Genomic DNA, 16,396 nt, shown 5'->3' on the forward strand with positions numbered 1-16,396 from the left:
ATGCGTCGCACTGATGACATCATCACCTCCTGGCGTTACTATTGGCGGTTTCCATGGAGACGGCGGCTCCCGGCGGCCCGCGCGGCGCGGGCGCTTCCGGGGACGTGTCTGAGGGCGATGGCGGCCGGGGCGGGCGCGGCCCCGGCGGGGGAGGCGGACGAGCTCTTCGATCTCCGCAATAACTTCTACATCGGCGCCTACCAGGCCGCCATTAATGAGGCGCAGCGCGCCAAGGTCGGGCAGGGAGGGTGGAGCTGCCCCGGGCACAGCGCGGGGCTGTGGGGGCTCCATGAGGGTCGGTCAGTGGGGCGGCCCCGGTGGGAGTTGGAGGTTCTGGGAGAGTTTGGGTCCGTGTGGGGTGGGTTTGTGTGGGGTCGGGTCTTGTTCGTGTGGGGCGGGTTTGGGTCCGTGTGGGGCGGGTTTGGGTCCGTGTGGGGCGGGTTTGGGTCCCTGTGGGGCGGGTTTGGGTCCGTGTGGGGCGGGTTTGGGTCAATGTGGGGCGGGTTTAGATTTGTGTGGGGAGGGTTTGGGTCCGTGTGGGGCAGGTTCATGTTCCTCTGGGGCCGGTTTGTGTCTGTGCAGGGCTGGTTTGTGTCTGTGTGGGGCCGGTTTGGGTCTGTGTAGGGCTGGTTTGTGTGGGGCCAGTTCGTGTATGTGTGGGGCCGGTTTGGGTCTGTGTAGGGCAGGTTTGTGTCTGCGGAGTGGTTATGGGTTTGTGCAGGGCAGGTTTGGGTTCGTGTTTGGGTCCATTTTAGTGTTTGGGTGCCCTCAGCCCTGGCGTTTGGGTTTGTTTGGGTCCATGTTTGGGTCTGGGGTCCCCCCAGCCCCAGGTTTTGGGTTTGGGTTGGGTTTATGTTTGGGTTTGGGTGCCCTGACCCCTGTGTGTCTCTCCCAGCCGTCCAGCCCCGGGGTTTGGGTTTGTTTGGGTCCATATTTGGGTTTGAATGCCCAGCCCTGACCCCTGTGTGTCTCTCCCAGCCGTCCAGCCCAGGGGTTTGGGTTTGGTTTGGGTTTGATTTGGGTTTATGTTTGGGTTTGAATGCCCAGCCCTGACCCCTGTGTGTCTCTCCCAGCCGTCCAGCCCAGGGGTTTGGGTTTGGTTTGGGTTTGATTTGGGTTTATGTTTGGGTTTGAATGCCCAGCCCTGACCCCTGTGTGTCTCTCCCAGCCGTCCAGCCCCGGGGTTTGGGTTTATGTTTGGGTTTATGTTTGGGTTTGAATGCCCAGCCCTGACCCCTGTGTGTCTCTCCCAGCCGTCCAGCCCCGGGGTTTGGGTTTGTTTGGGTTTATGTTTGGGTATCCCCAGCCCTGACCCCTGTGTGTCTCTCCCAGCCGTCCAGCCCCGGGGTTTGGGTTTGTTTGGGTTTATGTTTGGGTTTGAATGCCCAGCCCTGACCCCTGTGTGTCTCTCCCAGCCGTCCAGCCCGCAGCGGGAGGTGGAGCGGGACGTGTTCCTGTACCGCGCCTACATCGCACAGGTCAGCACAGGGGTTCATTCCTGTCTTCTTGTCTTCCTGTCTTCCCTTGGTTTATTCCATTGTTTTATTCTGCTCTTCTATTCTGCTGTTTTATTTTATTATTCCGTTCCTCTGTTTTATTCCGTTTTTCCATTCCATTGTTCTATTCTGCTATTTCATTCCATTATTTTATTCTGTTGCTTTATTCTATTATTCCATTGCTTTATTCCACTATTTTATTCCATTATTCCATTGGTTTATTCCATTATTTCATTTCACTATTTTGTTCTACTATTTCATTTCATTTCATTATTGCATTTCTCTATTCCCTTCCTCTATTCCATTCTTTTATTCTACTGTTCCATTCCATTGTTTTATTCTATTATTCCATTGCTTTATTCCACTATTTTATTCCGTTATTCTGTTTCATTATTCTGTTCCATTATTTTATTTCTCTATCCTGTTCTATTATTCTGCTATTCTGTTCTGTTGTTTTATTCCATTATATCATCTCAATCTCCTTTTTTTAAATCTCATTTTATTTCCTTATTCTGTTTAATCAATTTATTATGTCCCTTTCTTAAGGCAAATTAATTTTCTTTTTTTTTTTCCATTATTATATTTGTTTATAGCCCTTTATTATTTTTTGTAAGCTAATATGATTTCATAATTTTATTTCATCATTTTCCCCCCTTTCCCCCCTCTTTTTTCCACTTTTTTTCCACTTTTTTTCCACTTTTTTTTTCCCACGTTTTTCCCACTTTTTCCACTTTTTTTCACTTTTTTTTCATTCCCCCCCCTTTTTTAAACTTTTTTTTTTATTTTCATTTTTTCCCCTTTCCCCCCCCCTTTTTTTTTAACCTTTTTTTTTCACTTTTCCCCTGTTTTCCCTCCCTTTCCCAGAGGAAGTTTGGGGTGGTCCTGGATGAGATCAAGGCCAATGCCAGCCCCGAGCTGCAGGCTGTGAGGATGTTTGCAGAGTTCCTGGCCAAGGACAACCAGAGGTGAGGGAAGATCCAAACCTGACCTGCAGGGAATGATCCCACCTGGAAAAATCCACAGGATCAGGGGGGTCTGAGGGGTGGAATTCATAAAATTCCTAAAATTCCAGGAGTTTTTTTGGGGGTGGAGGGGATTTTAAAGGGATTTTAAACCCTTGGAGCAGCCAAATGAGTGTCTCCTGTTTTCTCCCATTTTCTCCAAATTTGTCCCATTTTTCCCTCCCATTTCCCCTCATTTTCCTCCTCTTTTTTCCCCCACTTTCTCCCCCATTTTCCCTTGTTTTCTCCAATTTCTTCCCATTTTTCCCCTCCCCTCTTCTCCCTTTTTCTTCTCCCTTCTCCCTTTTTTCCCTCCCATTTTTTCCCTCCCATTTTTTCCTCACATTTTCTCCCCCCATTTTCTCCCTTTTCTCCCGATTTTTCTCCCCCCATTTCCCCCCCTTTTCCTCCTGTTTTTCCTCCCATTTTCTCCCATTTCTCCTCCCATTTTTTCTTCACATTTTCTCCCCCTTCCCCCTCCATTTCCTATTTTTCTTCCCCATTTTCTCCCACTTTCTCCCCATTTTGTCTCATTTCCCTCCCATTTTTTCCCTCCCATTTTTTCCCTCCCATTTTTTCCCTCCCATTTTTCCCTCCCATTTTTCCCTCACATTTTCTCCCTCCCATTTTTCCCTCCCATTTTTCCCCTCCCATTTTTTCCCTCCCATTTTTTCCCTCCCATTTTCCCCTCCCATTTTCCCCTCCCATTTTTTCCCTCCCATTTTTTCCCTCCCATTTTTTCCTTCCCATTTTCTCCCCCATTTTTCTCTCCCATTTTCCCCCATTTTTTCACATTTTTCTCCCCACTTTCTCTGCATTTTCTCCCCATTTTCTCCTCATTCCCCCCCCATTTTTCCTCCCATTTTCTCTCCAATTTTCTCACATTTTTTTTTCCATTTCCCCCCCATTTTCTCTTCATTTCCCCCCCATTTCCCCTCTCCCCAGGGACTCCATCGTGGCCGAGCTGGACAAGAAGATGTCCAAGAGCCTGGACGTGACCAACTGCACCTTCCTGCTGATGGCAGCGTCCATCTACTGCCACCACCAGAACCCCGACTCTGCCCTCAGGGCCCTGCACCAGGGGGACAGCCTGGAATGGTGGGGGACCTAAAAATGGGAACAGCAGCCTCTGCTGGGGCTCTGGGGGGATTTGGGGTCATTCTGGAGAGGTTTGGGGTCACTCTGGAGGGGTTTGGGGTCTCTGAGGAATGTTGGGGTCACTCTGGGGAGCTTTGGGGTCACTCTGAGGGGTTTTGGGATCACTCTGGGGGATTCTCTGGGAATTCTCTGGGATCTGTGCCAGGGGCTGCTCCTGAGCTGGATCCCAGGATTGGGGAATCCTGGATCCATCCCTGTGCTCTTGTCCTGCAGCTTGGCCATGATGATCCAGATCCTGCTGAAGCTCGACAGGGTCGACCTGGCCAGGTGGGACTGAGCCCTTGTCACTTTTCCTTTTTCCCTTTTCCCTTTTGATTTCCCCTTTTCTTTCCTTTTGCTTTCCATCTCCTTTTCCCCTTTTCCTTCCCGCCTTTTCCTTCCCGCCTTTTTCTTTCCCGCCTTTTTCTTTCCCGCCTTTTTCCTTTCCCGCCTTTTTCTTTCCCGCCTTTTTCTTTCCCGCCTTTTTCTTTCCCGCCTTTTCCTTTCCCGCCTTTTCCTTTCCCGCCTTTTCCTTTCCCGCCTTTTTCTTTCCCGCCTTTTTCTTTCCCGCCTTTTTCCTTCCCGCCTTTTCCTTTCCCCCTTTTTCTTCCCCCCCCCTTTTTCTTCCCCCCCTTTTCTTCCCCATTCCCCCCCCCCTTTTCCTGGAATCAAACTATGCCTCTCCTAGTTTTTATTTTGAAATAAAACATGAAAAACTCGAGGGGAAAATTCCCCCCAGCTTTTGTTTTTGCACTGAAATTCCTTTCCCTTTGTACTTCCCACTTTTCCTGCAGGAAGGAGCTGAAGAAAATGCAGGAGCAGGATGAGGATGCCACCCTGACCCAGCTGGCCACAGCCTGGGTGAACCTGGCCTTGGTGGGTGTCCAGGGAGTCCCAAAATATCCCCAAAATATTCCCAAAATATCCCCAAAATATCCCAGAGGAGGATGGGGAGCTGCTCTGCTGACCCTGACAATGGAAATGGAGAATTCCCAGCTCGGGGAATGACCTCAGGATGGAATTCCCAGCTCAGGGAATGACCCTGAGGATGGAGATGGGGAATTCCCAGCTCAAGGAGTGACCCTGAGGATGGAAATCGGGAATTTCCAGTTCAGGGAATGACCTCAGGATGGAAATGAGGAATCCCAGCTCAGGGAATGACCCTTGGCTGTAATTCCCAGCTCAGGGAGTGACCCTAAGGATGGAAATGGGAATTCCCAGCTCAAGGAGTGACCCTGAGGATGGAATTCAGGATTTCCCAGCTCAGGGGATGACCCTTGGCTGTAATTCCAGCCCTGGCAGTGACCTGTAGGTGGAAATGGGGAACTCCTGGGGAATTCCCAGCTGAGGGAATGACCTGAGGATGGGACTCCAGCTCAGGGAATGACCTGAGGATGGGATTCCAGCTGAGGGAAGGTCTCTGTGGCCGTTGCAGGGCGGGGAGAAGCTGCAGGAGGCGTTTTACACCTTCCAGGAGCTGGCGGAGCGCTGCTCCCCCTCGCTGCTGCTGCTCAACGGGCAGGCGGCCTGTGCCATGGGCCAGGGCCGCTGGGACGAGGCCGAGGGGCTGCTGCAGGAGGCCCTGGACAAGGTACTGCTGCAATTCCTGCTGCAATTCCTGGTGCCGATCCCACTGCAATCCCACTGCGATTACCATTGCAATTCCCTGGTGGCAATTCCCTGCTGCCAATCCCTGCTGTAATCCCTGCTACAATTCCCCTGCTGCAATCCCTGATACCAATCCCACTGCAATCCCACTGCAATGACCATTGCAATTCCCTGCTGCAATCCCAACTGACAATCCCACTGCAATCCCTGCTGTCAATCTCACTGCCAATCCCTGCTGCAATCCCCACTGCAATCCCCCTGAAATCCCTGCTGCAATCCCATTGTGATTCCCCTGCAATCCCTGCTGCAATCCTGCTGCCAATCCCCCTGCAATCCCTGCTGCAATTCTACTGCGATTCCACTGTGATTCCCCTCCATTTTCCCCTGCAATCCCATTGTGATTCCCATTGCAATTCCAGGCCAATCCCACTGCCAATCCCCCTGCAATCCCTGATGTAATTCCCGCTGCAATCCCCCTGCCAATCCCCACTGCAATCCCTGCTGCCAATCTCCACTGCAATCCCTGCTGCCAATCCCCACTGCAATCCCATTGTGATTCCCATTGTAATCCCTGCTGCCAATCCCCACTGCAATCCCTGCTGCCAATCCCACTGCAATCCCATTGTGATTCCCATTGTAATCCCTGCTGCCAACCCCACTGCAATCCCATGGTGATTCCCATTGCAATCCCTGCTGCCAATCCCACTGCAATCCCATTGTGATTCCCATTGTAGTTCCCTCTGCAATCCCACTGCAGTTCCCATTGCAATTCCCATTGTGATTCCAGCTGCAATTCCCCCTGCAATCCTCACTGCAATCCTCACTGCCAATCCCACTGCAATCCCACTGCAATCCCACTGGGATTCCACTCTAATTCCCATTGCAATTCCAGCTCCAGCTGGAGTTTTCCTCTTCCAACCCACAGGAATGGGCAGTTGTGGATCTATCTGGCTCTGCTTGGGGTTCCACAGTGATTTGGGTTGGGAGGGGGTTTATTTTATTTTATTTTGCTTTATTTTATTTTATTTTATTTTATTTTACTTTATTTTACTTTATTTTATTCTACTTTATTTTACTTTATTTTATTTTATTTTGCTTTATTTTATTTTATTTTGCTTTATTTTATTTTACTTTATTTTACTTTATTTTACTTTATTTTATTTTACTTTATTTTACTTTACTTTATTCTGTTTTATTTTACTCTATTCTATTTTATTCTGTTCTATTCTTTTCTATTTTATTCTATTCTATCTTATTCTGGTTTATTCTGGTTTAATTTTGTCTTTATTTTAACTTTCTATTATTTTATTCTGTTGTGTTGTATTTTATTTTACTGTATTTTTTTATCTTACTGCGTTTTATTGTACTTTATATTTTATTTCATTACACTTTATTTTTCTATTTTTTATTTTATTTTACATCTTTTTATTATGGTATATATATAAAATATATATTTATTATATATTATATATATTTATTATACATATTACATATTTATTTATTTTATCTACATATGCATATATTTTATCATGGTATATCATATTTTATTTTACTCTGTTTTATTTAACTATATTTTATTTTACTGTGGGTTTTTAAATTTTATTTTAAAAATTATTTTTATATTTTATTTTCTATTTTATTTTATTTCATTTCATTTCATCTCCACAACCCTGGGACCCTCCCAGGGCTGGTTCAGCCCCAGATTTCTGTAGGAATTTCATCCCAAATCCCCTCCCTGTGTCTGTCCCTCTCTTCCTGGAATAATCTCATTTTTATTTTGCAGGACAGCAGCCACCCTGAGACCCTGCTGAACCTGGTGGTGCTGTCCCAGCACCTGGGCAAGGCCCCCGAGGTGAGACTGGGCTTTCCCTGCAATTCTGGGCTTTTTCCTGCAATTCTGGGTTTTTTTTCCTGAAATTCTGGGATTTTCCTGAAATTCTGGATTTTCCTCAGTTCTGGGATTTTTCCTGCAATTCTGGGATTTCCCTGCAATTCTGGGATTTTTCCTGCAGTTCTGGGATTTCCCTGCAGTTCTGGGATTTCCCTGCAGTTCTGGGATTTCCCTGCAATTCTGGATTTTCCTGAAATTCTGGGATTTTTCCTGCAATTCTGGGATTTCCCTGCAATTCTGGGCTTTTCCTGCAATTCTGGGATTTTCTCTGCAATTCTGGGCTTTCCCTGCAATTCTGGGATTTTTTTCCTGCAATTCTGGAATTTTTCCTGCAATTCTGGAATTTTCCCTGCAATTCTGGGATTTCCCTGCAATTCTGGGCTTTTCCTGCAATTCTGTTTTTCCCCCTGCAATTCTGGCTTTTTCTCAATTCTGGGGTTTTTTCCTACAATTCTGGGCTTTTCCTGAAATTCTGGGATTTTTCCTCAATTCTGGATTTTCCTCAGTTCTGGGATTTTCCCTGCAATTCTGGAATTTTTCCTGCAATTCTGGAATTTTTCCTGCAGTTCTGGGCTTTCCCTGCAATTCTGGGATTTTCCTGAAATTCTGGATTTTCCTCAATTCTGGATTTTCCTCAGTTCTGGAATTTTCCCTGCAATTCTGGGATTTTTCCTGCAATTCTGGGCTTTTCCTGCAATTCTGTTTTTCCCCCTGCAATTCTGGCTTTTTCTCATTTCTGGGGTTTTTTCCTGCAATTCTGGGATTTCCCTGCAATTCTGGGCTTTTCCTGAAATTCTGGGATTTTTCCTGCAATTCTGGGCTTTTCCTGAAATTCTGGGATTTCCCTGCAATTCTGGGATTTTTCCTGCAATTCTGGGATTTTCCTGCAATTCTGGGATTTTTCCTGCAATTCTGGGATTTTCCTGCAATTCTGGGATTTTTCCTGCAATTCTGGGATTTCCCTGCAATTCTGGGCTTTTCCTGCAATTCTGGGATTTTCGTGGAATTCTGGATTTTCCTCAGTTCTGGGATTTTTCCTGCAATTCTGGGATTTTTCCTGCAATTCTGGGATTTTCCTGCAATTCTGGGCTTTTCCTGCAATTCTGGGATTTTTCCTGCAATTCTGGGATTTCCCTGCAATTCTGGGATTTTCCTGCAATTCTGGGATTTTCCTGAAATTCTGGATTTTCCTCAGTTCTGGGATTTTTCCCCGAAATTCTGGGATTTCCCTGCAATTCTGGGATTTCCCTGCAATTCTGGGCTTTCCCTGCAATTCTGGGATTTCCCTGCAATTCTGGGATTTTTTTCCTGCAATTCTGGGATTTTTTTCCTGCAATTCTGGGATTTCCCTGCAATTCTGTTTTTCCCCCTGCAATTCTGGCTTTTTCTCAATTCTGGGGTTTTTTCCTGCAATTCTGGGATTTTCCTGAAATTCTGGATTTTCCTCAATTCTGGATTTTCCTCAGTTCTGGGATTTTTCCTGCAATTCTGGGATTTTTCCTGCAATTCTGGGCTTTCCCTGCAATTCTGGGATTTTTCCTGCAATTCTGGGCTTTCCCTGCAATTCTGGGATTTTTCCTGCAATTCTGGGATTTCCCTGCAATTCTGGAATTTTTCCTGCAATTCTGGAATTTTTCCTGCAGTTCTGGGATTTTCCTGCAATTCTGGGATTTTTCCTGCAATTCTGGGATTTTTCCTGCAATTCTGGGATTTTTCCTGCAATTCTGGGCTTTTCCTGAAATTCTGGATTTTCCTCAATTTTGGATTTTCCTCAGTTCTGGCATTTTCTCAATTCTGATTTTTTTCCCCTGCAATTCTGGCATTTTCTCAATTCTGGCTTTTCCTGCAATTCTGTTTTTTTCCTCTGCAATTCTGTTTTTTTCCTCTGCAATTCTGGACTTTCCTGCAATTCTGTTTTTTTCTTGGAGTTCTGGTTTTTTTCCCCTGCAATTTTCCTTCTTCCTGCAGATCTGGATTTTCCTGGAAATCTGGATTTTCCTGCAGTTCTGCCTTTTCCTACAGTTCTGCCATTTCCTGAAATTCTATTTTTTCCCCTGGAATTCTGGCTTTTCCCCCTCCAATTCTGGCCTTTTCTCAATTCTGGATTTTCCTACAGTTCTGTTTTTTTTCTCCCTGCAATTTTGGCATTTTCTCAATTCTGGATTTTCTTGCAATTCTGGATTTTTCCCCCTGAAATTCTGGGGTTTTTTCCCTCCTGAAATTCTGCCTTTTCCTGCAATTCTGCCTTTTCCCCCCTTCAATTTTTTTTTCCCCCTTCAATTCTATTTTCCCCCCTGCAGTTCTATTTTTTCTCCTCCAATTCTGTTTTTTTCGCCTGAAATTCTGGTTTTTTTCCTGCAATTCTATTTTTTCCCCTGCAATTCTGCCTTTTCCTCTGCAGTTCTGTTTTTTTTTTCCTGTAATTCTGGATTTTCCTGCAATTCTGCCCTTCCCCAGCAAAAGGAAAATGTTTTTGAATAATGGGAATTGATCCCTAAAAATTCCAACCCAAACCATCCCATAATTCCAATTTATTGAAGAAAAAAAACCCCCAAACCTGGGACAGAAAAATTTCGAATTCTAATTTCAGTTTTTCCTGATTTTATTTTATTAACTTTAAACCACCACTGAAAATCGATTTTTATAGTATTTTTATTCTTTATTTCAAGATCCTACTGGTTTCAATCGGAACAGTGAAAAAAAAATCAGGATTTTGGGTGTAAATAAACCACATTTTGGTGGTTTTTAACTCAAAATTAATTTTTTTTTATCCCCTCCAGGTGACCAATCGTTACCTGTCCCAGCTGAAAGATGCTCACAAAAACCATCCCTTCATCAAGGAATACCAGGCCAAGGTAAGAAAGAGAAAAAAAAAATCTAAATAATAATAAAAATCAATCAAATAAATTGAATTTTTCCATGTTTTGATGGAGCTCAGGGAGTTTCTTGTAAAAATCCTCAGGGAGCAGCTCCAGCTCCTTGAATTTTCCCAATTTTTTAAAGGAATTTTAAGCCTGGAAAAAGAAAAAGCTGTTGAAATGCAGATTTTTTATTTTTTTTTAATCCAGGTGGGAAAATTTGTGCTCCAAAAAAAAAATTTGGGATTTTTTTTGGGGGGAGAGAGAGGAAAGGGAAAAAAATTATATTTTATATATATATATAATACATATAAAATTATATTAATTATATGTATATTAAATTATATTAAAAATATAATCTTGTTATATTATTTATAATAAAATATATTTAAATGGTTAATATTTAGTTAATATTTAAATAGTAAATAGTTAATGTTTAAAAAGTTAATATTTGAATACAATAAATATTTAAATATTTATTATATATGTTAAAAGTTAATATTTAAATATAATAAAAGAGAGGAAAGGGAAAAAACATTATATATATTATATATATATTAATATAACATATATATAAATTATATTAAAATATAATCTTGTTATATTATTTATAATAAAATATAATATTTAAACAGTTAATATTTAGTTAATACTTAAGTAGTAAATGGTTATTATTTAAAAAGTTAATATTTAAATATAATAAATATTTGAATATTTATTATATTATATATTAAAAGTTAATGTTTAAATATAATAAAATAGAGGAAAGGGAAAAAACATTATATATATATATTTTTATATATATTAATATAATATAATATATATATTATATTATATTAAAATATAATGTTATATTATTTATAATAAAGTATACTATTTAAATAGTTAATATTTAGTTAATAGTTAATATTTAAATAGTAAATAGTTAATTTTTAAAAAGTTAATTTTTAAAAAGTTAATATTTAAATATAATAAATATTTGAATATTTATTATATTATGTATTAAAAGTTAATATTTAAATATAATAAAAGAGAGGAAAGGGAAAAAACATTATATATATAAAATATATATATTAATATAATATAATATATATATATAAATTATATTAAAATATAATGTTATATTATTTATAATAAAGTATAATATTTAAGTAGTTAATATTTAGTTAATAGTTAATATTTAAATAGTAAATAGTTAATGTTTAAAAAGTTAATATTTGAATACAATAAATATTTAAATATTTATTATATTATATATTAAAAGTTAATATTTAAATATAATAAAAGAGAGGAAAGGGAAAAAACATTATATATATTATATATATATATTAATATAACATATATAGAAATTATATTAGAATATAATCTTGTTATATTATTTATAATAAAATATGATATTTAAACAGTTAATATTTAGTTAATATTTAAGTAGTAAATGGTTATTATTTAAAAAGTTAATATTTAAATATAATAAATATTTGAATATTTATCATATTATGTATTAAAAGTTAATATTTAAATATAACAAAAGAGAGGAAAGGGAAAAAACATTATATATATATAAAATATATATATTAATATAATATATTATATATATATATAAATTATATTAAAATATAATCTTGTTATATTATTTATAATAAAATATATTTAAATAGTTAATATTTTGTTAATATTTAAATAGTAAATAGTTAATATTTTAAAAGTTAATATTTAAATATTTATCATATTATATATTAAAAGTTAATATTTAAATATAATAGATATTTAAATATTATATTTAATTATATATATTATTATATATTTATATTATATTGTATTATATTATATTATATTGTATTATATTGTATTATATTATATTGTATTATATTGTATTGTATTGTATTATATTATATTATATTATATTATATTATATTATATTATATTGTATTGTATTGTATTGTATTATATTATATTACATTATATTAAAAAATAAATGATGGGATGGGATTTACTGCTGGAATTCCTTCAGTTTTTTAGGGAGCCAGAAAGGAGAAGTAATAAATATAAATTGGAGGATGATTGATTGGGAAATGAGCCATTAATTATTAATTAACGGTGAATTGGAAATGGGGTTTTATTTTTATTATTCCGGTTGTGGTTTTGCAGGAGAACGACTTTGACCGTCTGGCCCTGCAATACGCCCCCAGTGCCTGAGGAGGGGAATTCCCTCTGGAGCAGGGAAAATCCCACTTGGGGACAGGAAAAATTCCCTTTGGAACTCAGAAATCCCCTCTGGGACAGGGAAAATCCACTTTGGGACAGGGAAAATTCCCTTTGGAACTCAGAAATCCCCTCTGGAATGCAGAAATCCCCTCTGGGACAGGGAAAATCCCACTTGGGACAGGGAAAATTCCCTTTGGAACTCAGAAATCCCCTCTGGAATGCAGAAATCCCCTCTGGGACAAGGAAAATACACTCTGGGACAGGAAAAATTCCCTTTGGAACTCAGAAATCCCCTCTGGAATGCAGAAATTCCCTCTGGAACAGGGGAAATACACTCTGGGACAGGGAAAATTCCCTCTGGGACACAGAAATGCCTCTGGAATTCAGAAATACACCCTGGGACATGAAAAATCCCTTCTGGAGCAGGGAAAATTCCCTCTGGGACATAAAAGCCTCTGGAGTTTAGAAATCCCCCCTGGAACACAAAAAAACACCCCTGAAACCCAGAAAATCCCTCTGGAACAGGGAAAATTCCACTCTGGGACATAGAAAATTCCCTTTGGAACTCAGAAATCTCCTCTGGAATTCAGAAATCCCCCCTGGGACACAAAAACCCACCCCTGAAACCCAGAAATTCCCCCTGGAGAAGGGAAAAATCCCACTTTGGGACATGAAAAATTCCCTTTGGAACTCAGAAATCTCCTCTAGAAGTCAGAAATTACTTTTGGGACAAGGAAAATACACTCTGGGACAGGGAAAATTCCCTCTGGGACACAGAAATTTCATCTGGAACGTGGAAAATCCCCTCAGGAAGACAAGAAATCTCCCCTGGAACACAAAAATCCCCTCTGGAACAGGGACTGTTACCCCTGGGACACACAAATTTCATCTGCAACATGAAAAATCATCTCTGGAACCCAGAAATCCCATCTGGAAGACAAAAAATTCCCCCTGGGACACAAAAAACCACCTCTGAAACCCAGAAATTCCCTCTGGAGCAGAGAAAATTCCACTCTGGGACACAGAAATTCCCTTTGGGAAAGGGAAAATCCCTTCTGGAACACAAAAAAGGCCTCTGGAACCCAGAAATTCCTTTTGGGACAGGGAAAATTCCCCCTGGAGCCCAGAAATTCCTTCTGGAGTCCAGAAATTCCCCCTGGAACAGGGAATTTACCCCTGGAACACAGAAATTTCATCTGGAACATGGAAAATCCCCTCCAGAACACAAAAAAATCCCCTCTGGAACCCAGAAATCGTCTCTGGAACAGGGAAAATTCCCCCTGGAACACAAGAAATTCCCTCTGAACCCAAAAATCCCCTCTGGAACATGGAAGTCATCTCTGGAACATGGAAAATCCCCTCTGGAAGACAAAAAATCTCCCCTGGAACCCAGAAACCCCCTCTGGAACACAAAAAATTCCCCCTGGAAGACAAAAAGTGGCCTCTGAAACCCAGAAATTCCCTCTGGGACAGGAAATATTCCCCCTGGAACACAGAAATTTCATCTGGAACCCAGAAATTCCCTCTGGAACAGGAAAAATCCCTTCTGGAACACAAAAAAATTCCCTCTGAAACCCAAAAATCCCCTCTGGAAGACAAAAAATCTCCCCTGGAAGACAAAAAGTGGCTTCTGAAACCCAGAAATTCCCTCTGGAGCAGGGAAAATTCCACTCTGGGACACAGAAATTCCTGTTGGAACAAGAAAAATCCCTTCTGGAACACAGAAATTCCCTTTGGAACACAGAAATTCCTTCTGGAACCCACAAATTCCCTCTGGGAAAGGAAAAATCCCCTCTGGAACACAAAAAAATTGCCTTTGAAACCCAGAAATTCCCTCTGGAACGTGAAAAATTGTCTCAGCAACTCAAAAAATTCCCCTGGGAAAAGAAAAAACCACCTCTGGAACCCAAAAAAATCTCTCTGGGACACAAAAATTCCTTCAGGAACCCAAAAAATCCCCCCTGGAAACCAAAACACCCAAATTTGGGGTTGAATTTTGGGGTTTGAGCCCCAAATTCTTTCCCTGGACCTTTCCTGATCCACGGGATTCATTCCTGGGTCTCTCTGGTGTGGAATTTTTGGGATTTGTGGGATTTTTGGGATTCCAGCCCTGGGGGGACAGTGGAGAGGTGAAATTCCAACATATCCATGGATTTAATCCCCAAATTTTCCATCTTCTTCCAGCTCAGCTGAAAAAAAAATTCCTTTTGGGATTAAAAATAAAAATTAAAATTAAAAATCTGAGTTTGCTGCTGGCCAGAGGGAAAACCCCAAAATAAAATAAAAATAGAAATAAAATTTAAAAATCTCTGAGTTTGCTGCTGGCCAGAGGGAAAACCCCAAAATAAAAAAAATAATAAATAAAATAAAAATTTAAAAAATAAAAATAATCTTTCTGTAACAGGCTCAGGCTGAGACTGATGTTCCCCTTTCCCTGCTGGGTCCAATTCCTGGATTTTTTTTTAGGAATTCCTGGATTTTTTTAGGAATTCTTCTGGCAGAAAATCCCCATGGAATTCCCCCAAATCCCAACCTGGATTTTTTAAGAATTCCTGGAATTTTTCCCAATTCCTGCTGGATCAAACCTAGAATTTTTTTAGGAATTCCTGGATTTTTTTTAGGAATTTTTATGGCAGAAAATCCCCAGGGAATTTCCCCCAAATCCCAACCTGAATTTTTAGGAATTCTTGCCACTCCCCCCCATGGAATTGTGAGCCCGAATTTGGGATTTTTTTTCCAGAATTCTCAGGGGGCTGAGCAGTGTCCCCATGTCCCAAATTCCCAAATTTTCTCCCAAATTTCAGTATTTCCCCTGTAACACCCCCCCCCCCCAGTGGTCTCTTCAGTGTCCCTGTGTCCCAAATTTTGGGATTTTCTCCAGAATTTCGGAGTTTTCTCCCTAATTTTGGGATTTTCTCTTGAATTCCTCCCTTCTCAGTGGTCTCAGCCCTGTCCCCATGTCCCAAATTCCAGGATTTTCTCCCAAATTTCAATATTTCCCCTGTACCCCCCTGTCCCTGCTCCCAGCCCTGTCCCCATGTCCCAAATTTTGGGATTTTCTCCCAAATCCCCCCCCCCTCACTGATCTCAGCCCTGTCCCCATGTCCCAAATTCCAGGATTTTCTCCCTAATTCCCCAATTTTCCTCCCCAATTTCACTATTTCCCCTGTACCCCCATCCCTGCTCCCAGCCCTGTCCTCATGTCCCAAATTCCAGAATTTTCTCCAGAATTCCCCAATTTTTCTCCCAAATTTCGGTATTTCCCCTGTACCCCCCGTCCCTGCTCCCAGCCCTGTCCCCATGTCCCAAATTTTGGGATTTTCTCGGGAATTCCCCCCCTCTCAGGGGGCTGTGTAGTGTCCCCATGTCACAAATTTCAGGATTTTCTCCCAAATTTTGGGATTTTCTCCCTAATTTTGGGATTCTTTTTCCTTTTTTTTTTTTAATTTTCTCCCTTATTTCATGATTTTTCTCCTTAATTCCCAAATTTTCTCCCCAGTTTCACTATTTCCCCTGTCCCCCCATGTCCCAGCCCTGTCCCCATGTCCCAGGCTGTCCCCCATGTCCCATCCCTGTCCCCCCATGTCCCTGCCCTGTCCCCATGTCCCAGCCCTGTCCCCATGTCCCAGCCCTGTCCCCATGTCCCTGCCCTGTCCCCCTGTCCCAGGCTGTCCCCATGTCCCAGGCTGTCCCCCCATGTCCCAGGCTGTCCCCATGTCCCAGCCCTGTCCCCATGTCCCAGGCTGTCCCCATGTCCCAGCCCTGTCCCCCCATGTCCCAGCCCTGTCCCCATGTCCCAGGCTGTCCCCATGTCCCAGCCCTGTCCCCATGTCCCAGCCCTGTCCCCCTGTCCCAGACTGTCCCCCCATGTCCCAGACTGTCCCCCCATGTCCCAGGCTGTCCCCATGTCCCAGGCCTGTCCCCCCATGTCCCAGCCCTGTCCCCATGTCCCAGCCCTGTCCCCATGTCCCAGCCTGTCCCCATGTCCCAGCCCTGTCCCCATGTCCCAGGCTGTCCCCATGTCCCAGCCCTGTCCCCCATGTCCCAGCCCTGTCCCCATGTCCCAGCCCTGTCCCCCCATGTCCCAGGCCTGTCCCCCCCTGTCCCAGCCCTGTCCCCCATGTCCCAGCCCTGTCCCCCATGTCCCAGCCCTGTCCCCATGTCTCAGCCCTGTCCCCATGTCCCAGGCTGTCCCCATGT

At 42.1% G+C, this 16,396-nt stretch overlaps 1 protein-coding gene across 1 annotated transcript; it reads left to right on the forward strand.

Moving 5' to 3' along the window:
* The first annotated feature begins 97 nt into the window (after window positions 1–97).
* COPE (COPI coat complex subunit epsilon) lies at window positions 98–12,647 on the forward strand. The gene is made up of 10 exons (XM_083879840.1): window positions 98–234; window positions 1,416–1,478; window positions 2,361–2,461; window positions 3,443–3,595; window positions 3,869–3,922; window positions 4,429–4,510; window positions 5,070–5,225; window positions 7,026–7,094; window positions 9,914–9,988; window positions 12,140–12,647. Exons 1-10 carry the CDS (start codon window positions 118–120, stop codon window positions 12,185–12,187), a joined length of 918 nt encoding a protein of 305 aa, XP_083735966.1. The 5' UTR covers window positions 98–117; the 3' UTR covers window positions 12,188–12,647.
* Window positions 12,648–16,396: the final 3,749 nt, after the last annotated feature.

Source organism: Zosterops lateralis (genome assembly GCF_965231275.1).
Source record: "Zosterops lateralis genome assembly, chromosome: 29".
Classification (NCBI taxonomy): domain Eukaryota; kingdom Metazoa; phylum Chordata; class Aves; order Passeriformes; family Zosteropidae; genus Zosterops; species Zosterops lateralis.

Coding starts and splice junctions, on each gene's coding strand:
- COPE (XM_083879840.1), top strand. CDS start 118: ATGGCGGCCGGGGCGGGCGCGGCCCCGGCGGGGGAGGCGGACGAGCTC. Junction 3,923..4,428: donor GACAGGGTCGACCTGGCCAG/GTGGGACTGAGC, acceptor CTTTTCCTGCAG/GAAGGAGCTGAAGAAAATGC. Junction 4,511..5,069: donor CCTGGGTGAACCTGGCCTTG/GTGGGTGTCCAG, acceptor TGGCCGTTGCAG/GGCGGGGAGAAGCTGCAGGA.